The 25,280-nt window shown below is 40.0% G+C and overlaps 1 protein-coding gene across 1 annotated transcript; it reads right to left on the bottom strand.

Annotated features, from left to right (window-relative positions):
• Positions 1 to 330: 330 nt before the first annotated feature.
• On the bottom strand, positions 331 to 11,309 carry LOC133653710 (acidic mammalian chitinase-like). Its single transcript, XM_062053291.1, has 12 exons — positions 11,285 to 11,309; positions 11,151 to 11,192; positions 11,043 to 11,072; positions 10,742 to 10,946; positions 8,554 to 8,610; positions 8,297 to 8,462; positions 8,103 to 8,227; positions 7,897 to 8,020; positions 7,631 to 7,813; positions 1,504 to 1,620; positions 1,032 to 1,164; positions 331 to 943 (listed from the first exon to the last, which is right to left on the bottom strand). Exons 2-12 carry the CDS (start codon positions 11,173 to 11,175, stop codon positions 585 to 587), a joined length of 1,524 nt encoding a protein of 507 aa, XP_061909275.1. The 5' UTR covers positions 11,176 to 11,192; positions 11,285 to 11,309; the 3' UTR covers positions 331 to 584.
• Between the last annotated feature and the right edge of the window lie 13,971 nt (positions 11,310 to 25,280).

Here is a 25,280-nt window from a genome sequence, read left to right as displayed (position 1 = left end):
GATATAAATTAAATACAGGTATAAAAACACAGATATATATTATATCTCTGATTTTTGCATGAGTTACCTTCCAAACCCCAAGCGAATGGTGAAAACCTGTAGATGGATGCACCCAAAAAAAAAGAAAAAGCCTATTTTTGATATAATGAAATAATGACTATGCAGTCTAACTAAAGAAGTTTGCCTAAAGTCGAGCCTGTTAAAGTTAAAAAAAAATTATATAATACATAAGTAATAATAATACTGGAAATATGAATCAAACACATCAAACCATGTTTAATCTTTTTTGTCAAGAGTGTTTTAATAGTGTGGAGTTGAATAATGGTCAAATATTTAAAGTATATTTACACGTGTGCAATTCTGAGTATATAGTAGCACAGTAGTAGTAAAAAAAAAAAGGTAGACTGTAACAAAAGTGAGGATCTTTATGATGCAATTTTCAGGTGGTTGTCATAAACAACAATAACCATGGGATTGTCCTGTGCTATATTGAATACTGTATATTCCTCTTAAATTAAGATGGTAGACTAGGAACATACTGTGCTGTCTTGTTTAAGGAAGGAAATTATTTCACACTGTATGTATTATGGCCAATTACAGCAATTGCATTGTTTACTGAAAACAAGATTAGCAGGGCAGTTCTGGATGAACGTGCGTCCCTTGAAGCACTGGTAAAAGGTGGCCTTGTCATCACTATTGACATAAAGGTCATCAGGTTTCCCAACACAGAAGTCGCTACCGGAAGCAGCAGTTGTGGTGGTGGATTTGGAAGTGGTGGTTGTTTGGAAATTGGTAGTTGGTTGAGAATAGGTGGTTTTTGGGGGATTGGTAGTTGGTTGGAAATTGGTAGTTGGTTGAGAATTGGCAGTTGGTTGGAAATTTGTGGTTGTTGCCATCGTGGACTGAGATGAGTTTGTGGTTTCCAGAGTTGGTGTTGGGAAATCTAACAAGATAAAGTAAATCATAGTGGAACAGATGAATTAAGGACTTGTCAGACAGATTATTTGCTTTATTTTCAACAAACTCCTGACCTGAACCCAGAAGAGAGCGCAGGTAACTGATGAGTGGGTAGTTTCCTTGTCCACAGAACTGTCCGTTGAAATCATCAAGATCCAGAGCCCAGATAAAAGCTCCTCCAAAATGTTCTTCTTTCAGGTATTGTGCCTGTGGGAAACATGAATAGAGTGCTCCAGTTTAAAATAGTAGGTTGAAAGCAACAGTGCTTACAGTGCTCAGTGCAAAACTGAATCAATAGTTGCATAGTTATTTTAGTTCATGTGATTCAAATGGTCATCCAATGTACATCCAAGAAGCTCACACAGCGATCAAAGATACATTAATAGATAAGCCAGTTGAGCCTAGCTTGATGCCAGTTGGCAGAACCCTTTGAGTGTACCTTGTTTAGATCATCTTAATAAATATTGGTAAACTACACTGAGAACTGTTTTTGCATAGCCTGTAATATATAAACTTACATTGTAATGAAAGTAGGCCATTTTTTACCTTGATTTCAAAGCTCTGTCTGTTATCAAACCCAACCCATTCGTTGCCTTTAATGGCATAGGGCACCTTCTGCTCGTCAATCCAATGAAGACTTCCTCCTTTGAGGAATGTGCAAATCTGTAATAATGAAAGAAAACAATGTTAATATATAAATAAATATAAATATGTATGTATGTATGTATGTATGTATGTATGTATGTATGTATGTATGTAAGTTAGTTAGTTTAGTTAGTTAGTTAGTTAGTTAGTTAGTTAGTTAGTTAGTTAGTTAGTTAGTTAGTTAGTTAGTTAGTTAGCTAGGTAGGTAGGTAGGTAGGTAGGTAGGTAGGTAGGTAGGTAGGTAGGTAGGTAGGTAGGTCAAGAAAAAACACAAGAGGCTATATCATCCCTACAAGCCTGAGCAGGGAAACCTGCGAAACAGGCTTGTAGTAGTACAGGTAGTATTATGCTCTGGGCCTGTTTTGCTGCCAATGGAACTGGTGCTTTAAATGGGACAATGAAAAAGTAGGATTACCTCCAAATTCTTCAGGACAACCTAAAATCATCAGCCCGGAGGTTGGGTCTTGAGCGCAGTTGGGTGTTCCAACAGGACAGTGACCCCAAACAAACGTCAAAAGTGGTAAAGGAATGGCTAAATCAGGCTAGAATGAAGGTTTTAGAATGGCCGTCCCAAAGTCCTGACTTAAACGTGTGGACAATGCTGAAGAAACAAGTCCATGTCAGAAAACCAACAAATTTAGCTAAACTGCACCAGTTTTGTCAAGAGGAGTGGTCAAAAATTCAAGCAGAAGCTTGCCAGAAGCTTGTGGATGGCTACCAAAAGCACTTTATTTCAGTGAAACTTGCCAAGGGACATGTAAGCAAATATTAACATTGCTGTATGTATACTTTTGACCCAGCAAATTTGGTCACATTTTCAGTAGACCCATAATAAATTCATAAAAGAACCAAACTTCATGAATGTTTTTTGTGACCAACAAGTATGTGCTCCAATCACTCTATCACAAAAAAATACATATATATTTTATGTAGTTTTGACAGAATGCAGCAATAATGAAGTGCATCATGTGAGGCTACATGTGAGTTGGCTTGACAAAGGCAAAACTTACATTACAATTTAGAAAACTGTTGAAATATGATTAGTCACGAGCCTGAAAAACATGGTGGCATAGTGAGCCTCAGGGATTAATACAGTAAGGGCCTCGGTAACTCTGTGGAAAACAGCTTTACTGGGAAATATTTTATGGCGTTTACTCTCTCACTGTAGGACCTAAAAATCTTTTATTTTTGCATTTTACATAACCAAAATTATTTTAGCAGGTTTTAATCCATTTAATTTTCTCAAACTACTGCACCTCGCCTGTCTCTACACCTGTTCTCTCTGCCAGAAACAATGCAGTTAGCTGTAGCTAGCTGCCGCTAAACTGAGAAAAAATGACAGCCAAAGCAAACGACACACACCAAGACGCTCCAAAAGTTGCAATGAGTTTAAAGGCCTACTGAAATGAATTTTTTTTATTTAAACGGGGATAGCAGATCTATTCTATGTGTCATACTTGATCATTTCGCGATATTGCCATATTTTTGCTGAAAGGATTTAGTATAGAACAACGACGATAAAGATTGCAACTTTTGGTATCTGATAAAAAAAAGGCTTGCACCTACCGGAAGTAGCGTGACGTAGTCAGTTGAACATATACGCAAAGTTCCCTATTGTTTACAATGATGGCCGCATGAAGTGAGAGAGATTCGGACCGAGAAAGCGACAATTTCCCCATTAATTTGAGCGAGGATGAAAGATTTGTGGATGAGTAAAGTGCAAGTGAAGGACTAGTGGGGAGTTGAAGCTATTCAGATAGGGAAGATGCTGTGAGAGCCGGGGGTGACCTGATATTCAGCTGGGAATGACTACAACAGTAAATAAACACAAGACATATATATACTCTATTAGCCACAACACAACCAGGCTTATATTTAATATGCCACAAATTAATCCTGCATAAAAACACCTGCGTGTTTGTTATGCTAGCTCCTAGCTCCTCTGCTAGCTCCTAGCTCCATAGAACACGCCAATACAATTCAAACACCTGATCAACACACACAATCACTCAGCCCAAAAGACCGTTTACCTAACCCAAGGTTCATAAAGCTTATATATTTTTAAAAAGTTACGTACGTGACGCGCACATACGGTCAAGTTATCGAATGTTTAGCAGCCAAGGCTGCATACTCACGGTACCTGATATTCAGCTGGGAATGACTACAACAGTAAATAAACACAAGACATATATATACTCTATTAGCCACAACACAACCAGGCTTATATTTAATATGCCACAAATTAATCCTGCATAAAAACACCTGCGTGTTTGTTATGCTAGCTCCTAGCTCCTCTGCTAGCTCCTAGCTCCATAGAACACGCCAATACAATTCAAACACCTGATCAACACACACAATCACTCAGCCCAAAAGACCGTTTACCTAACCCAAGGTTCATAAAGCTTATATATTTTTAAAAAGTTACGTACGTGACGCGCACATACGGTCAAGTTATCGAATGTTTAGCAGCCAAGGCTGCATACTCACGGTACCTGATATTCAGCTGGGAATGACTACAACAGTAAATAAACACAAGACATATATATACTCTATTAGCCACAACACAACCAGGCTTATATTTAATATGCCACAAATTAATCCTGCATAATAACACCTGCGTGTTTGTTATGCTAGCTCCTAGCTCCTCTGCTAGCTCCTAGCTCCATAGAACACGCCAATACAATTCAAACACCCGATCAACACACACAATCACTCAGCCCAAAAGACCGTTCACCTAACCCAAGGTTCATAAAGCTTATATATTTTTAAAAAGTTACGTACGTGACGCGCACTTACGGTACGGTACGTGTTATGCTAGCTCCTAGCTCCTCTGCTAGCTCCTAGCTCCATAGAACACGCCAATACAATTCAAACACATGATCAACACACACAATCACTCAGCCCAAAAGACCGTTCACCTAACCCAAGGTTCATAAAGCTTATATATTTTAAAAAAGTTACGTACATACGCAAAAAAAAAGCCAAAGCTGCATACTCACAGTAGCACGTCTGCGTCTTTGTCATCCAAATCAAAGTAATCCTGGTAAGAGTCTGTGTTGTCCCAGTTCTCTACAGGCGTCTGTGTATCCAAATCAAAAGTCCTCCTGGTTAGAGTCTCTGTTATCCGAGTTCTTCCATCTTGACTGCATCTTTCGGGAATGTAAACAAAGAAGCGCCGGCTGTGTACTGTTGTGGCTGACTACGTTCGAAAAATACGTCCATTTCGCACCGACAACTTTCTTCTTTGCTTGCTTGGCTTCCTTCTCCATAATGCAATGAACATGATTGAAACAGATTCACGAACACAGATGTCCAGAATACTGTGGAATTATGAAATGAAAACAGAGCTTTTTCATATTGGCTTCAATGTGGAAGGCATACCCGTGTTCGTCGGGCTACGTCACGCGCATACGTCATCCTCAGAGGCGTTTCGAACCGGAAGTTTAGCGGCAAATTTAAAATGTCACTTTATAAGTTAACCCGGCCGTATTGGCATGTGTTATAATGTTAAGATTTCATCATTGATATATAAACTATCAGACTGCGTGGTCGGTAGTAGTGGGTTTCAGTAGGCCTTTAATATTATTATATATATTATATATATTAATATATATATATATATATATATATATATATATATATATATATATATATATATATATATATATATATATATTAAGACCTAACCTCGATCCTGACCTCATGGTGAACTACCGGCCGGTGTCCCACCTACCGTTTATCTCGAAAATTCTCGAAAAAATTGTCGCACAGCAGCTAAATGAACACTTAGTGACTAACAATCTCTGTGAACCTTTTCAATCCGGTTTCAGGGCAAATCACTCTACGGAGACAGCCCTCGCAAAAATGACTAATGATATATTGCTGACGATGGATTCTGATGCTTCATCTATGTTGCTGCTTCTTGATCTTAGCGCCGCTTTCGATACTGTTGATCATAATATTTTATTAGAGCGTATCAAAACGCGTATTGGGATGTCAGACTTAGCCTTGTCTTGGTTTAACTCTTATCTTACTGACAGGATGCAGTGTGTCTCCCATAACAATGTGACCTCGGACTATGTTAAGGTAACGTGCGGAGTTCCCCAGGGTTCAGTTCTTGGCCCTGCACTCTTTAGTATTTACATGCTGCCGCTAGGTGACATTATACGCAAATACGGTGTTAGCTTTCACTGTTATGCTGATGACACCCAACTCTACATGCCCCTAAAGCTGACCAACACGCCGGATTGTAGTCAGCTGGAGGCGTGTCTTAATGAAATTAAACAATGGATGTCCGCTAACTTTTTGCAACTCAACGCTAAGAAAACGGAAATGCTGATTATCGGTCCTGCTCAACACCAACATCTATTTAATAATACCACCTTAACATTTGACAACCAAACAATTAAACAAGGCGACTCGGTAAAGAATCTAGGTATTATCTTCGACCCAACTCTCTCGTTTGAGTCACACATTAAGAGTGTTACTAAAACGGCCTTCTTTCATCTCCGTAATATCGCTAAAATTCGTTCCATTTTGTCCACAAGCGATGCTGAGATCATTATCCATGCGTTCGTTACATCTCGTCTCGATTACTGTAACGTATTATTTTCGGGCCTCCCTATGTCTAGCATTAAAAGATTACAGATGGTACAAAATGCGGCTGCTAGACTTTTGACAAAAACAAGAAAGTTTGATCATATTACGCCTATACTGGCTCACTTGCACTGGCTTCCTGTGCACCTAAGATGCGACTTTAAGGTTTTACTACTTACGTATAAAATACTACACGGTCAAGCTCCTGCCTATCTTGACGATTGTATTGTACCATATGTCCCGGCAAGAAATCTGCGTTCAAAGAACTCCGGCTTATTAGTGATTCCCAGAGCCCAAAAAAAGTCTGCGGGCTATAGAGCGTTTTCTATTCGGGCTCCAATACTATGGAATGCCCTCCCGGTAAAAGTTAGAGATGCTACCTCAGTAGAAGCATTTAAGTCTCATCTTAAAACTCATTTGTATACTCTAGCCTTTAAATAGACTCCCTTTTTAGACCAGTTGATCTGCCGTTTCTTTTCTTTTCTTTTCTACTCTGCTCCGGGGTGGACCGCTAGCCTGTCCATCAGATGGGGACATCTCTACGCTGCTGACCCGTCTCCACTCGGGATGGTTCCCGCTGGCCCCACCATGGACTGGACTTTCGCTGATGTGTTGGACTTTCACAATATTATATCAGACCCACTCGACACCGAGGATGTCGTTGTGGCTTGTACAGCCCTTTGAGACACTAGTGATTTAGGGCTATATAAATAAACATTGATTGATTGATTGATGATTGATTGATTGATAATATGTAAGCCATCAGACACACTGGCATGGTTTGGCTTAGCCTGTGGCAAACTGTCCAGCATCTTGTAAACAGTGCAGCATTTAAGCTGCTGCAGCAAGCGAGAGAGTCAAATCTCATTGCACTTCTCTGTTTTCTCATTACTTTTTATTACTTGATTTTATTATGTGCATCTTTGAATTTTACATAGTTTTTTTTAAATTTAACGTTACATCCCTAATGGTTACACTTTACAGTGGTCCCCTCCGAGGTTTCTCATTGTGCCCTCTGGGTTGAGTTTTTTCTTGCCCTGATGTGGGATCTGAGCCGAGGATGTCGCTGTGGCTTGGGTAAACTTCTACCATACTAGGATAATCCGCTGATGTCACAGATCAGAAAACATCAAACGGACCGTTTGGACAAAGTATGAAAGAAGGCAAGATTGTTTTATAAATATCTCCACAATGCCTCCATGGTTCGATTTTAAAAAAAAATCAGGACTTATGTAGATCCTAAATACACATAAGCAGGTATCATTAGGTAAGAAAAGTTAGTTTTGCATAATAAGGCCCCTTTAACCTGGCCACCTGACCTGTGGGTTTCAAAAATAGACATGGGTCTAAAGTCCTTAGGACATTTCCAAGAAGGTGGTTTGTTTACTCAATGGAACATTAAGAGATGAAATGAACGAGTCTGTTGACCAACCTCATAGTAAGACCAGAACCCAGCTTCACGAGTGTAGAGCCCAGCTGAGGCCGGTCCGTTGGCAGGCGCTCCAACGGCATTAAGTGCTGAAGTTGTACGAAATGTGCGCCCGTATGTCGCAATACCGACATTGAGCTTGTCTGGAGAAGCTCCTTTGTCTCGCCAGTATTTCATTGCAAAGTCCTATAAGAGGGTAGAGAAAAATATGTATTGTGCATGAAACTCTTATGATTGCATAGCAGTAGTTTGGTGTATATTTTACTCACCATATTGTAGTAGATATTATCCCCTTCATCAAAAGAAGAGCCGTAAAGGGGGCTGTTGTGACCGGTGAATGGGTCCCATGCTCCATGAAAATCATAGGTCATGATATTCAAAAAGTCTAACAACCTGTTTGACACCACAGGACATTTTAATGCTCGCAAAGGAACAAAACTAGCTGTCGTCAACAAACTTTGCCCATTTAACTCACTTTGAAACTTGTGCAATCTCATAACCATTGTCAATATTTCCCTTGCCAGCAGCCACTGCAGCTGTGAGCAACAGGCGTGGCTGGTTGGTCCTTGCAGCTTCTTCCTCAAAGGAAGCCAGTAGTTCCTACATGTAATTAAAGATGATTAGACATGTTTCTGTAATTTGAGATAATTTAATGTTCTTCCAGCTGACCTGGCAAAGCATTGTGAACCTCATTTTATCCTCCGGTGGGCTCCCTCGAGCTCCGGGATACTCCCAGTCCAGGTCCAGTCCATCAAAGCCATACTGTCGCAAGAATTTGATGGAAGACTGGATGAATGTCTGGCGGTTGACCGGGGTGGAAGCCATGATGGTAAATCTGTTGGCATGGGAAACAGTGTTTCGAATTACCAGTCATACCAGTGTTTGAATATTGCCATAACTACTTGTTTATTTCCTTTCAGACTCACTGTGTGGTTCCAAAGTTCCATCCGCCAACAGCCAACAGCGTTTTCAACTGGGGGTTTCTGTTACATGTATAAATCATGTGATTAAAAAATACAGTAGTACTATCAGCATTTTTAAATACACATCAATTTAGACAGTTAATATTGTATCTTGCATGTACTCAATTGCTTCGTGTGCAGTAATTAGCTTTTAACTGTGTCTTTTTGTTTCACTTGTGGACTTTGTGCCTACTTTGTTACCATTATTATTATTATGATTTTTTTTTTTGCTTGGTTGTCTGGTTGTGTGTTTCGAGACAGCTAGTATCATTTGTCTGGAATTCTGGGCCCCATAACACCCTCCCCCACGAACACTTGCCAGTAGGGGGCCTTTGGAACTGTCCCCAAAATGAACGTTAAAATCTTGTCTCATTCGCATCGTGTATTGTCTCATCTCATGAGATGAATATATCATCATACACCTATTTAATTTCTGTAGCTTCATGGCAGCCCTGGTTGAACTCTTATCCTGTCAGTTTTGAGAATGCTGTATTTTGCCATAAATTAAGCATAGCAATTGTTAAATGAATAAAACTAATCCTACAGTTGTATTGGCCCACTACATGACACCAAACTAACCAGGGCACGCTCTTCAGTATTGTGGCCACTGATTGGCTCAGCCGCAAGCAGCATTACTATATTGCAGTGGTTCTTAAACTTTTTTCTGCTTAAACCTGCTCAGTGGCCTTGTGGTTAGAGTGTCCGCCCTTCCTTTTTTTCTCTTTCTATCCCCTCCTGCTCCGGCCCGGTTGCCTCAAATGATAATATAAATACATTTAATAAAGTCAAATACAAATAAGGCAACAAGAGAAGTATCCTACACTTCTCTTTTGTAAAGTAAATCTGAACAGCCGATATGGGCATCTACATCAACTATATGATTTGCCTGAGGAGCTGGACAGGACAAAAAAAAAAAAAAGAGTGTCCGCCCTGAGATCGGTAGGTCGTGAGTTCAAACCTCGGCCGAGTCATACCAAAGACTATAAAAATGGGACCCCTTACCTCCCTGCTTGGCACTCAGCATCAAGGGTTGTAATTGGGGGTTAATTCACCAAAAATTATTCCTGGGCGTGGCCACCACTGCTGCTCACTGCTCTCTCACTTCCCAGGGGGTGAACAAGGGGATGGGTCAAATGCAGAGAACACATTTCACCACAATCATTGGTACATTAACTTTAACTTTTTTGCCAAGTACTACCTCAGAAAACTCTTGGCTCTCCAAGTATCACCATAATGACCAACATTGTAATAGTGTGTAGGCCTAAATATTCATTACAACCAGGCATAGGTTTTATTTAACAAGTATATATAATATTTTGGCCACTGTAATATTACACACAGTTTGAACAGTAACACTGTGTTTGAATGTTTAAATAAGTGATTCTTTGGCGTACCACTAGATGGAGCCTGCGTACCCACTGCTGTATTAAATTAAGAGAGTGTAAAGGTGACTAAAGGGAGTTATTCTATATGTCTAAAGGGCTCGCATAAGGTTAAAAAATAAAAAATGTTTAATGCTCTAGCTCTGAACATATTTAATTTATAATAGTGATTCCTACTTCACAGAAATTCATTAATCACGGTCATTTCCGGAACCAATTAAAAGTGGTAAAGGAGGGATTACTATATTCGATATTATGATAGTAGTTACCATTATAGTCATTTTTGTAATTGACACTCAAAGTCACTATAATTCAAATGTTTTTAATTGTCTTGTTTGGTTTATGGGTTTGTTCCATGAGATGTTTTACCAATGAACATTTTTTAAGTAAAATGTGAATCCTGATGAGGGTAACATTGGAATCTTGAATCGCTATACATTCAACATGGTTCAAAGCATCTATAAAAAGAAACATTCCATGAACAATTAAATGTTGCGTTAAACCGACAAATCGACAATCTAACATAAATGAGGCATGGTGATTTGAAGTTATGAATCCTGTGCTTGAAGCTGAATATATTGTTTAGATGCATTTTGTTTAAATATCGTCACCAGAGCTTTGAGTCTTTGTATTTTATTTACTTCTATTGATGAGCATTACATAAACCACACTTTCCTATCATAAAAAACAAACACAGACATTGCAGTCTCGCACAAATATGCTATGCAAGTTAAAAGAAAAAAAACATTGACCGACAGAAGTTAACTGACCTTTGCTTGAGTTGATTGAAAGACTTATACAGAACAGCATCGTTCCATTCGTAGGTGGACAGCTCATTAGAGGGGCTAATGATTGAGAAGGCGTAGATCAGATGTGTGCAGAGGTTGGGGTCCACATTTTGGGGCAAATATTTCCCAACACCTGGCCTGTACTGGGACCAGTTGGTGAAGTAGCACACCAGCTTGCTGGAAGACACTGATTAACAAAGGAAAAGGAATTATATGAAAAAAGCTCACGTTGGTAGTCAAAAAGCCTATTGTGAAAATTGTAAGCGATATTGAAAAAGCATACCGATTTGGAGGCACATCAGAAGTGACAATCCTGGGGAAAAAACATTCAGTTAAGGATATACTGATGTTATGCCACAGCCTTTAATCTAAATAAAAACAATGCACTTACCAGCCAAAACCTTTAGGTGAGCCATGGTGTGAGTCCTCCAAACTATGAAAAGAAAGGGACATGAATTATTCGCAAATGGTTATGAATTCCACTGTCTGCACAGCATAAATAGATGAACAACAACTGATAAAAACCTCTGAGGCCTTTACTGGTCCAAGGTGACTGGGTGGATGTGAGCATGTTCTGTGTGGGAGTGTGCTTTATAGGTATGATAAGACAGGGGACAAAGGGGCATTGGACAGCAATGAGATGATGATCCATTGGTGCACAATTGGCGCTGCAAAATATTTCCCATTAGTTGAGTACTTTCGATAGTATCTATCTTTATTCTAAGATAAGACAGAACAAGCACAACTAAGGTTATGTAAAGGCTCCTCTACAGATAAGAGCATCTTGATAATGGTGGATTTGGCTTCCCACGAGGAGCTCACTTGCATTTATAAACCAGCTTCTTGTAGTTTACATTCCTGCTTCTTGTGTCTCTGATGTACCTACGGTTAGCCTTCTTTCTACTTTTTGTTAGGAAATTAGAATAGTGTAGAACTACACCCGATTAGTACCGCAATAGGGTAACGAGGCAGTTAGGTATTTGGTGAACCATTTGTAAACAAAATCAAATGGGCACCCCAGTAGACAAAATAGTGCAAGATGTTTCAAATATATGGAAAATCACCTATTATCTTGGCAGCCTTTTGAGTGACTACGTTTCCATGCACTAAATTAGTCTAATTTCTCAAATAGTTCGGCTCTAAGGAAGCATCCTACAACCCATGGAAACACCGTCATCTGATCATATTTGGCTTTTGAGAAACCGGACTAACACACCTCGATTATGCGACTGGAAACCAGGGGCCTCATACAAATCTTGCATACGCACAAAAACCTGCCGTACGCCCTTTTTGACGGCAAAGGTCTGCTGTCATTAGGATGCTGACTGCTGGGGTGGTCATTTATTCCTATTTAGATGAATAATGTCTCATAAACCTCACAAAGAAACGGGTTGGTGGTGGAAACACATGCTTTTCGTCTTGTCCTCGCCAGTATTGGGTCCTAAATGGCTGTCAAAGTGTACCAACTTGTCGGAATACCTACTCAGACTTCTTCTGTGCAGGTGACAGGCATGATTTATGATCTACAATAAACTTCCAAGGAGCAGGGAAGCAAGGAAGCAGCAGACCACTTGATGATGTAGACACAGGGACACACGGAAGTGATCACGGCGCCACTATAAATAGTTTGTCTGGGTTAGCGGTTATCATAAAAATATCACTAATACTTGGTTAATCGTGAAATCACAAAATGTAAATAGAGTATTGTCTGCACTTTTTGAATGGTTATTTATTGCATTTTAAGGGCGAAATAGTGGAGCTCCCATTATTTAATGTAATTAAGTTAGAATGCATTAAAAATATCATGTCTTTCATAATGATTGTGAACGATAGGCAAAATGCCCCAAAAAGGTGCAGTTCCCTTTTAAAACGAGTATCCAACATCAATGTATGTGAGTCAGAAAATACTAAATTCATTGGTCCTCTTTATTAATGATGATGGATTAATCTGCATTAATGCATTCATTTTGACAGCCTCACTCAATAATCAGCTGTATTCACTGATACACTGTAGCTGTTTTTTTGGGGGACAAAATAGTTTTCTGTTGGAGAACTTTAAAAGAATGAATGTTGACATAATGTACATTTTTAGTTGGGCTGTCAACGTTAACACATGTATTTAATATTTTTTTATTGCGTTATAATAAATAAAAATAAATCGGTGTTTGTTTTTACCACTGGAAGGTGGCGGCCATTGCACAGGCAGTGGTCACGTCACGTCAGTGTGACAGGAGGAGGACACAGCACAGACAACAGGGAAATCGTATTTAGCTCTATGTTATTTATTATATATGCACGATATATAATAATCAGAAATGAAGCGTGTAATAAATCCATAAGCTGTATATGTGGCGATTAGCTGTTGAGTGTTACCGGTAGTGTTAAGCGAGAGAGGCGGAAGATCAAGAGGAACAAGGCAGCGCTTGGAGGTCCGTGAGCAGGCAGTAAGTCGGGGGCTATAACGAGGCGTCGAAGGTCCGTGTCCCGCCGATAGCATGAATGCTACAAGGACAGCAAAAATAGGACAGCGAACTATACTGGCTGAGTTTACCTGCGTTTACCACAGATAAATTAAACAATGCCTTTTCGAAATTGAGGGCTCCAGGTTCGATTCCCGCTTCTGCCATCCTTGTCACAGCTGTTGTGTCCTTGGGCAAGAGACTTTACCCACCTGCTCCCAGTACCACTCACACTGGTTTAAATGTTGCTTAAAGGATGTATATAATGGGTTTCACTATGTAAAGCTTTAAATCTCTAAAGAAAAGCGCTATATAAATAGACCTCACAAATACATTATCTATTGATATACTGTACATCTGTACCTTGTTTGCTTTATTACTGCAAAGACTTTAAAAATACTGTCACCAAGTTTTGAGCAAATCAATGACCTGCAGTTCAGTAAAACATTTAAAAATGTTCCTGTATGACAGTCTGACTACAACATTGCATCCGTATCCAAATATTGGGGTATTTTCTGAAGCAAATGTAATTTATGCAAGCAAATAGTAACCTGTGATTAATCATAATTAATCACAGTTCAAGAGTGTGATTAATCTGATTTAAAAAATAATTACTTGGCAGCCCTCATTTTTAATCTCCCTCCCCTTTGGCTTCAAACAGGAGGACGTGTATGTTGACTTTAGCATCAGAATCAGAATCAGAATCAGCTTTATTGTCATTACGCAGGGTAACGAGATTGAGGCCATTCCATACAGTGCGATGTGTGCATGCAAGAAAACAATGTGTAAATATATAAAAATATAAAAAATATAGAAGTGCAAAGTGGGTGAAATGAATATATACATGAATATCTACATGAAAAAAAACAGGGTGGTTGGTGGAATGGGTTATTGCACCAAAGAGAAGGCAGTTATGAGGGTCAATGGGGCAGTCCGTTCAGGGTGGTTATGGCCCTGGGAAAGAAGCTGTTCTTTATGTTCACTTTAGCATCTTGTCATTCAAAGCAGCAATCAGAGCGGCTGCAATAAACAACAACAATTATCAGTTATATCGCCTTTTTCGCTGGAAAGGTAACATGATAAGATGTTTTTTAACCTGCATGATGTAACCATAGGTTGTTTAGTATGGCAGCAGTTTGTTCAGGGTTCAGTAAAATGAACATCTGTGCTGTACGAGCACTGAATCCGGCAAAAACTGTTTTATGGTTAGAATGAGACCGAAAAGTGCATAGCAATCCACGTGAGAGGTCTCTTTGGTATATATGTATGTATATCATACATATATATATATATATATATATATATATATATATATATATATATATATATATATATATATATATATATATATATATATATATATATATATATATATATATATATATATATATATATATATATATATATATATAAATCATTTGAGCATTACACTCAAATGATTTACACCAGTGGTTCCAAAACTTTCACAGTCCTCAACCTAACAGATATTTGACCGGAAACCATGTACCCACTACTCCTGCACAATAAAAAAGCTTAAACCAGTGTTTGTTAACACTATCTTATTTTGAATTATTTCTCACCTGTTTAACGTATATATTGGATTTGTTCTTTTAGGGGAATACAGTACCATTTCTGCACATACAGTATACCAGGGTCCTGTACTACAAATCATGATGAAGTTAGCCAGGATTTCTCCTTTGTTGTCTGGCTTGGTAAAAATCGAAGACGTTGGTTAGGCCAGTGTTTTTCAACCTTTTTTGAGCCAAGGCACATTTTTTTCATTGAAAAAATCCAGAGGCACACCACTAGCAGAAAACATTTAAAAAATGAAACTCAGCAGCCGATATTGACAGTAAAAAGTCGTTCTCGCAATTGTTTGATATAAATTCAATCCATAACCAACCATGCATCACTATAGCTCGTCTCAAAGTAGGTGTACTGTCACGACCTGTCACATCACGCCGTGACTTATTTGGATTTTTTTTGGTGTTTTCCTGTGTGCAGTGTTTTAGCTCTTGTCTTGTCTTCCTATTTTGTTATTGGTTGTCATGTCATACGGATGTACTTTGTGGACGCCGTCTGCTGCTCCACACGCTGCATGTCTTTGCTGTCGTCCAGCATTCTGTTTTTGTTTACTTTGCAGCCAGTTCAGTTTTAGTTTGGTTTTGCATAGCCATCCCTAAGCTTCAATGCCGTTTCTTAACGGCACTCGCCTTTTGTTTATTTTTGGTTTAAGCATTAGATACCTTTTTACTGCCTCCTATTGTCGTCTGCATATTGTGATCACGACAAACCACGTACCTGACATCCACAAAGCAATTAGCTACCTGCTGCCACCTACTGATATGGAAGAGTATTACACGGTTAGTCTGCCGCGCTCTAGACAGCACCGACACTCAACAACGGCACATTATTTGCGGATTATGATTACTGGTTTGCAAAAAATTAGTTTAAAGGCCTACTGAAACCCACTACTACCGACCACGCAGTCTGATAGTTTATATATCAATGATGAAATCTTAACATTATAACACATGCCAATACGGCCGGGTTAACTTATAAAGTGACATTTTAAATTTGCCGCTAAACTTCCGGTTGGAAACGCCTCTGAGGATGACGTATGCGTGTGACGTAGCCCGACGAACACGGGTATGCCTTCCACATTGAAGCCGATACGAAAAAGCTCTGTTTTCATTTCATAATTCCACAGTATTCTGGACATCTGTGTTCGTGAATCTGTTTCAATCATGTTCATTGCATTATGGAGAAGGAAGCCGAGCAAGCAAAGAAGAAAGTTGTCGGTGCGAAATGGACGTATTTTTCGAACGTAGTCAGCCACAACAGTACACAGCCGGCGCTTCTTTGTTTACATTCCCGAAAGATGCAGTCAAGATGGAAGAACTCGGATAACAGAGACTCTAACCAGGAGGACTTTTGATTTGGATACACAGACGCCTGTAGAGAACTGGGACAACACAGACTCTTACCAGGATTACTTTGATTTGGATGACAAAGACGCAGACGTGCTACTGTGAGTATGCAGCTTTGGCTTTTTTTTATGTATGTACGTAACTTTTTTTAAATATATAAGCTTTATGAACCTTGGGTTAGGTGAACGGTCTTTTGGGCTGAGTGATTGTGTGTGTTGATCATGTGTTTGAATTGTATTGGCGTGTTCTATGGAGCTAGGAGCTAGCAGAGGAGCTAGGAGCTAGCATAACACGTACCGTACCGTACGTGCGCGTCACGTACGTAACTTTTTAAAAATATATAAGCTTTATGAACCTTGGGTTAGGTGAACGGTCTTTTGGGCTGAGTGATTGTGTGTGTTGATCGGGTGTTTGAATTGTATTGGCGTGTTCTATGGAGCTAGGAGCTAGCAGAGGAGCTAGGAGCTAGCATAACAAACACGCAGGTGTTATTATGCAGGATTAATTTGTGGCATATTAAATATAAGCCTGGTTGTGTTGTGGCTAATAGAGTATATATATGTCTTGTGTTTATTTACTGTTGTAGTCATTCCCAGCTGAATATCAGGTACCGTGAGTATGCAGCCTTGGCTGCTAAACATTCGATAACTTGACCGTATGTGCGCGTCACGTACGTAACTTTTTAAAAATATATAAGCTTTATGAACCTTGGGTTAGGTAAACGGTCTTTTGGGCTGAGTGATTGTGTGTGTTGATCAGGTGTTTGAATTGTATTGGCGTGTTCTATGGAGCTAGGAGCTAGCAGAGGAGCTAGGAGCTAGCATAACAAACACGCAGGTGTTTTTATGCAGGATTAATTTGTGGCATATTAAATATAAGCCTGGTTGTGTTGTGGCTAATAGAGTATATATATGTCTTGTGTTTATTTACTGTTGTAGTCATTCCCAGCTGAATATCAGGTCACCCCCGCCTCTCACAGCATCTTCCCTATCTGAATAGCTTCAACTCCCCACTAGTCCTTCACTTGCACTTTACTCATCCACAAATCTTTCATCCTCGCTCAAATTAATGGGGAAATTGTCGCTTTCTCGGTCCGAATCTCTCTCACTTCATGCGGCCATCATTGTAAACAATAGGGAACTTTGCGTATATGTTCAACTGACTACGTCACGCTACTTCCGGTAGGTGCAAGCCTTTTTTTTATCAGATACCAAAAGTTGCAATCTTTATCGTCGTTGTTCTATACTAAATCCTTTCAGCAAAAATATGGCAATATCGCGAAATGATCAAGTATGACACATAGAATAGATCTGCTATCCCCGTTTAAATAAAAAAAATTCATTTCAGTAGGCCTTTAACCCAATTGGGTGAAATTACATCATCTCCCACGGCACACCAGACAGTATCTCACGGCACACACTAGTGTGCCGCGGCACAGTGGTTGAAAAATACTGGGTTAGGCGGTGGCACTACACTGGATAATAATATGATTATTCAAGCCAGGAATTTCTAATCTTGTCAGGGGCGTTGTTAGCAGCAGATGACCAATCATAATCATGAACATTGTGCCGACAACACTTATTTCACTCGGGATTGGGAAGAACAATTTGTAATATCATATATGAAGGTAGTCTACTTGCTAAAGGGAACACGGTTGCAGCTGCTAAATGCTGGAGAGAATTGGTAACCTAAAAAACCCAGATATGTGAATTTACTGCATCATTAGAGAACAACGACACACCGTATGACCTGCAATACACTTCTTTATTTTAATGGTGTATAAGACTATTATTGTTTTATTCTTTCATTGGCAAACTCGGTGATGTCAGACGAACATGGTAGCATTTACAAATTAAACATTTTTAATATTTTTTAATGCAGGAAATTACAAGGATATTGATGTATTTAACAGAAATACAAAATAAAATTAAGAATCAAGAAGCAGGACCCAGCACACGGGCTGAGGAGCTGAGGCGACAAACGGAAGGAGATTCAGTTCACTTTTAGCAGGGGTGTCAAACTCGTTTTCATTGAGGGCCACATCCCAGTTATGTCGCCCTCAAAGGGCCACTTGTAACAGTGAATAAAATATGAATATAAATGTATGAGGATTCTTCTCATGATATTATTGCAAAATTTCCTATGTATTTAATTGTAAAAATGTTTTTTTTACACACACTGTGGCTTTTGTGGTAAAAAGCAAAAACAAAACTGGCACCTCAGTCGCCAGAATTTTACCGTACTGTCAATTTGCGGTGGTTTTTACAACATATTATTACATATGGAAAAACAGTATTACTGCTTTTGGATGGCAAAACTCTACAAGTTATTTTTAACCATAAAAACTTTATTACATTTTTTTTTTTTTACAGTTTAATTCTGATAACTGAGCTGCCAGTCATTTTTTTTACCGTAAAATCTATTGTTTATTTACAGTTTACAATTTGATGGATATTTAAGTATGTATTTATAATATTACAAAAAATGTTTGGCATGTATGTTAATATAATATTTGTTGCATTGTTCATCATCAATGTGCGGCCGTAGCCGAGAGACCTTGCACAACCCTCCGCCAGCAGTCGGGGTCACCCATGGCAGAGCACAGCTCTGAAACAAGGATCCCAGCGTCCCGTCCAATTACTTCGGGGTAGGTGAGGCGACTCCTGGTAAATTGTATCCAAAGGAGGAGCTGTGATATCAGCTCTGTCTTGGCACGGAAGCAGTGACCAGAAAACTACGTTGGCTCAGACAGGTGCTTGCTCAAGGTAGGTTGCCGTGTATTTGGTCCAAGGTGGGATGGGACTGCCACGACAAGCAAAGAAATACAATCATGTGTGCTTACGGACTGTATCCCTGCAGACTGTATTGATCTATATTGATATATAATGTATATATTGTGTTTTTTATGTTGATTTAATAAAAAAAAATAAAATTAAAAAAAATTGGTTGGGGACCACTGCTCGAGAGCATGGAGCATTGTTACCCCAAAAGGGATACACAGTAGAAAATTAATGGATTTTAGATAATACTAAAGTTTAAAAGATATGCAACTGTGTGCAGTTCATGTACTTTTTTCAGTCAAAATTAAAAAAAACTAATACATTTAGTAAATAAAATACTTTGACACATTATTTCCAGGTTTCCGGGCCATATAAAATCATAAATAAATAAATAAATGATAAATGGGTTATACTTGTATAGCGCTTTTCTACCTTCAAGGTACTCAAAGCGCTTTGACAGTATTTCCACATTTACCCATTCACACACACATTCACACACTGATGGCGGGAGCTGCCATGCAAGGCGCTAACCAGCAGCCATCAGAGGCAAAGGGTGAAGTGTCTTGCCCAAGGACACAACGGACGTGACTAGGAAGGTAGAAGGTGGGAATTGAACCCCAGTAACCAGCAACACTCCGATTGCTGGCACAGCCACTCTACCAACTTCGCCACGCCGTCCCAAGATCTGGCACCCAGCCTTGAGTTTGGCACTTGTGATATATCGAAAAAATAGAAATGATAATGGATATATAAAAAAAATAAAAATACTTAAAAAATGAATTCTTTGTCATTTGCATGGGCACTGTAAAGTTACGGTTTCACCATACGCGTGTCTTTGTATACGAAGATGCTGTCAGAGATGAGTTAGTCCCTCCAACAACATTCTATAACTTTATTTCATGATAATTAAGGACAAAAGAAAAAGGTTTTGCCAGATACTCGCATATCCTTGCTTTTAACTCTTCCAAGACTGTACGGGCCAATCTCCACTTATTGTCAATGAACGGTGACTTCACCTTTAGAGACAACTGATTGGTCAGTGGGCGGGGGTTCCATAGGCTCTGATTTTTTATTGGTCAGTAGACAGGACTGCTATTGGAAGGTTAGCTCCAGCACATGACATACCACGGCAATGTATTCTGATGAAAACGTTAGGCAGCTTCGTAGGAATGCGTGTTGGCGGTAGTAAATCCTAAAACCTAAGCTGGATAAGCACACAATCTATTATACATGTCCCAGTCTGGCCACTGTTGTCATAACCTGATGTAGTGCATACAATTAAGTGGCTCTTATACTTAAGTAACTGCATATACTGTACCAGTCAGTGCATGCAGTCATCCAGTCAATAAACAAATCACAGGGTCATTCCTCAGAAAATGCACTAATTAGTTAAAGGTTGCACCACGTACTGTAAGAAAACCAGTTGTCATTTCGAACGCAATAGGCCTGAGCTACTAAAGGTTTGCGTGTATTAAAACACGTACGGACTTGCTAGCACTTGCAAAGCTGATCTACTAAGCTCGTGCTAAGAGGATAGCGACTCTTAAATGAACAAAATGAAGAGCGCAATCCATTTAGCGTGTCTGTCTTCGTATATGTGCTGATTACTAAAACAGCCACACTAATCATTTAGCACTTGCAATGTGATTTATCAAAGCTAAAACTGTTCTGCGGCCGCTGTTTTGTGTCTATATGTTTGTAATGCTCTTTTGCTACAGGCACAGTTGTGCACAGATTAGAAAGGAGGTGATCGCGAGACAGACGAAAGAGAGAGGGAGAGAGAAAGAGAAGTTTTGTCTATGCGCTTATCAATTTATGTCAGAAATAATAATATTAGACATATTGTCAAGTCAGCAATGCCATTTTATAATTTCATAGCTGTTGGACGACCAAAGGGTCTGTATAAAACCAATTTACGCTACGGTGTACCGGTTGAGACGCATAATAGATTTAGCTCTTTAGCTAGTCCTACACCCCAGTCTACCGGGCACCACACCTTAGTTATAGGGGACTCCATCACCCGAAACATAAAGCTTAGCAAACCAGCCACAATAAAGTGTATCCCCGGGGCCAGAGCACCTGACATTGAAGCTAATCTTAGGGAGCTAACTCGCAACAGGCCTAGTAAACACGTACGACAGGCTAATCGCACCACTAATTATGCGAATATAGTTGTACACGTTGGCTCCAATGACACTAGAATGAGACAGTCAGAGATTACAAAGAGAAACATAGCCAGGACTTGTGATCTCGCCAGAAAGATGTCCAGGCATCGAGTAATTGTCTCTGGCCCCCTGCCTGCGAGAGGCAATGATGAGAGATATAGCAGATTAGTCTCGCTTAACAAGTGGTTGGCTAGCTACTGTAGGACGCAGGGACTAACGTTTATTGATAACTGGCCCTCTTTCTGGGGCAAACCAGGCTTGCTGATGAGAGACGGCCTTCACCCTAACCAGGAAGGCGCCATCATCCTGTCTAGAAACATAGACTACTATTTAAGTCTCACTTGACTGACTACACTAGAGCAAGCCCGGTCACAGGCAATTACAATGTCTGTTAGTCCGGGTGAGGAGTCAGTTAAGCTAGAACTAGCCAGCGCCAGGCTGGATAATCCATGTACGCATAGCAATTCTCTTAGAATAATACACAATTCACATAATGTTTTTTCTGTTGTGTCTGTGTCAGAGGTGGACATGCATTCTACTGAGGTGGCAAATTATGATATGTCCAGTCTATTGCAGCACCAAGCAAACAATCGGAAAATTCCCGTCATATCAATTCCTAGATATGGTCGAAACTATTTAAAGTGCACTACGCATAATAAACGCAACATTGTTAATATTGCCACTACGGATAATCTTAACAAAAACTCGTCAAAACAGCCCAATACCTATAATATGGGCTTTTTAAACATAAGATCATTGTCTCCCAAGGCGTTATTGGTTAATGAGGTCATTAGAGACAACAATCTTAACGTCATTGGTCTTAGCGAAACCTGGCTCAAACCGGACAAATTTTTTGCGCTCAATGAGGCATCTCCTCCTAACTATACGAATGCGCATGTTGCCCGCCCTCTTAAAAGGGGAGGGGGTGTCGCACTAATATACAATGAAAATTTCAACCTTACCCCTAACCTAAATAATAAATATAAATCGTTTGAGGTGCTTACTATGAGGTCCGTCACACCGCTACCTCTCGACCTGGCTGTTATCTACCGCCCCCCTGGGCCCTATTCGGACTTTATCAGTGAATTCTCAGAGTTCGTTGCTGATCTAGTGACGCACGCCGACAATATAATCATAATGGGGGACTTTAATATCCATATGAATACCCCATCGGACCCTCAGTGCGTGGCGCTCCAAACCATAATTGATAGCTGTGGTCTTACACAAATAATACATGAACCCACGCATCGCAACGGTAATACAATAGATCTAGTGCTTGTCAGGGGTGTCACCACCTCCAAAGTTATGATACTTCCATATACTAAAGTAATGTCCGATCATTACCTTATAAAATTTGAAGTTTTGACTCTTTGTCAACAAGCTAATAATAATAATAACTGCTATAGCGGCCGCAACATTAATGCTGCCACAACGATGACTCTTGCTGACCTACTGCCTTCGGTAATAGCACCATTCCCAAATTATGTCGGCTCTATTGATAAACTCACTAACAACTTTGACGATGCCTTGCGCGAAATTATTGATAGTATAGCACCGCTAAAGCAAAAAAGGGCCCCTAAAAGGCGCACCCCATGGTTTACAGAAGAAATTAGAGCTCATAAATTATCATGTAGAAAACTGGAACGCAAATGGCGCGCGACTAAACTTGAGGTTTTCCATCAAGCATGGAGTGATAGTTTAATAACTTATAAACGCATGCTTACCTTAGCTAAAGCTAAATACTACTCAAATCTCATCCGCCTCAACAAAAACGATCCTAAATTTCTGTTTAGTACAGTAGCATCGCTAACCCAACAAGGGACTCCTCCCAGTAGCTCCACCCACTCGGCAGATGATTTTATGAATTTCTTTAATAAGAAAATTGAACTCATTAGAAAGGAGATTAAAGACAACGCATCCCAGCTACAACTGGGTTCTATTAACACAAATACGACTGTATATACGACGGACACTGCCCTCCAAAATAGTCTCTCTATTTTTGATGAAATAACATTAGAGGAATTATTACAGCGTGTAAGTGGGATAAAACAAACAACATGTTTACTTGACCCACTTCCTGGGAAACTTATCAAGGAACTGTTTGTATTATTAGGTCCATCAGTGTTAAATATTATAAACTTATCACTTTCCTCCGGCACTGTTCCCCTAGCATTCAAAAAAGCGGTTATTCATCCTCTGCTCAAAAGACCTAACCTCGATCCTGACCTCATGGTAAACTACCGACCGGTCTCCCACCTTCCGTTTATTTCCAAAATTCTCGAAAAAACTGTTGCACAGCAGCTAAATGAACACTTAGTGACTAACAATCTCTGTGAACCTTTTCAATCCGGTTTCAGGGCAAATCACTCTACGGAGACAGCCCTCGCAAAAATGACTAATGATCTATTGCTAACGATGGATTCTGATGCGTCATCTATGTTGCTGCTTCTTGATCTTAGCGCCGCTTTCGATACCGTCGATCATAATATTTTATTAGAGCGTATCAAAACACGTATTGGTATGTCAGACTTAGCCTTGTCTTGGTTTAACTCTTATCTTACTGACAGGATGCAGTGCGTCTCCCATAACAATGTGACCTCGGACTATGTCAAGGTAACGTGCGGAGTTCCCCAGGGTTCGGTTCTTGGCCCTGCACTCTTTAGTATTTACATGCTGCCGCTGGGTGACATCATACGCAAGTACGGTGTTAGCTTTCACTGTTATGCTGATGACACTCAACTCTACATGCCCCTAAAGCTGACCAACACGCCGGACTGTAGTCAGCTGGAGGCGTGTCTTAATGAAATTAAACAATGGATGTCCGCTAACTTTTTGCAACTCAACGCTAAGAAAACGGAAATGCTGATTATCGGTCCTGCTAGACACCAACATCTATTTAATAATACCACCTTAACATTTGACAACCAAACAATTAAACAAGGAGACTCGGTAAAGAATCTGGGTATTATCTTCGACCCAATTCTCTCGTTTGAGTCACACATTAAGAGTGTTACTAAAACGGCCTTCTTTCATCTCCGTAATATCGCTAAAATTCGTTCCATCTTGTCCACTAGCGACGCTGAGATCATTATTCATGCGTTCGTTACGTCTCGTCTCGATTACTGTAACGTATTATTTTCGGGCCTCCCTATGTCTAGCATTAAAAGATTACAGTTGGTACAAAATGCGGCTGCAAGGCTTTTGACAAAAACAAGAAAGTTTGATCATATTACGCCTATACTGGCTCACTTGCACTGGCTTCCTGTGCACTTAAGATGCGACTTTAAGGTTTTACTACTTACGTATAAAATATTACACGGTTTAGCTCCAGCCTATCTCGCCGATTGTATTGTACCATATGTCCCGACAAGAAATCTGCGTTCAAAGAACTCCGGCTTATTAGTGATTCCCAGAGCCAAAAAAAAGTCTGCGGGCTATAGAGCGTTTTCTATTCGGGCTCCAGTACTCTGGAATGCCCTCCCGGTAACAGTTAGAGATGCTACCTCAGTAGAAGCATTTAAGTCCCATCTTAAAACTCATTTGTATAATCTAGCCTTTAAATAGACCCCCCCTTTTTTAGACCAGTTGATCTGCCGTTTCTTTTCTTCTCTCCTCTTCTCCCCTGTCCCTTGCGAGGGGGAGTCGCATAGGTCCGGTGGCCATGGATGAAGTGCTGGCTGTCCAGAGCCGGGACCCCGGGTGGACCACTAGCCTGTGCATCGGTTGGGGACATCTCTGCGCTGCTGACCCGTCTCCGCTCGGGATGGTTTCCTGTTGGCCCCGCTGTGGACTGGACTCCCGCTGATGTGTTGGATCCACTGTGGACTGGACTTTCACAATGTTATGTCAGACCCACTCGACATCCGTTGCTTTCGGTCTCCCCTAGAGGGGGGGGGTTACCCACATATGCGGTCCTCTCCAAGGTTTCTCATAGTCATTCACCGACGTCCCACTGGGGTGAGTTTTTCCTTGCCCGTATGTGGGCTCTGTACCGAGGATGTCGTTGTGGCTTGTACAGCCCTTTGAGACACTTGTGATTTAGGGCTATATAAATAAACATTGATTGATTGATTGATTGAATTTAAATGATTCGTTTTGATGTTAGCTGGCATTTTTTTAATGGTGTTTTTATATAGGGTATTATCTCTCGCTATATGAAAACATTTCTTGCAATATGCATTGCAATA

This window comes from Entelurus aequoreus, linkage group LG07 (genome assembly GCF_033978785.1).
Source record: "Entelurus aequoreus isolate RoL-2023_Sb linkage group LG07, RoL_Eaeq_v1.1, whole genome shotgun sequence".
In the NCBI taxonomy this organism is placed as follows: Eukaryota; Metazoa; Chordata; class Actinopteri; order Syngnathiformes; family Syngnathidae; genus Entelurus; species Entelurus aequoreus.
This window is presented reverse-complemented; position numbering and strand designations above follow the sequence as displayed.

Bases quoted from the DNA above. Each gene is read 5' to 3' on its own strand.
- LOC133653710 (XM_062053291.1), bottom strand. From the start codon at position 11,175: ATGGCTCACCTAAAGGTTTTGGCTG. The intron at 8,611-10,741 runs GTCAGTTAACTT...TACATGTAACAG, and splicing joins TTCAATCAACTCAAGCAAAG to AAACCCCCAGTTGAAAACGC. The intron at 7,814-7,896 runs GTGAGTAAAATA...ACCCTCTTATAG, and splicing joins ATAATATCTACTACAATATG to GACTTTGCAATGAAATACTG.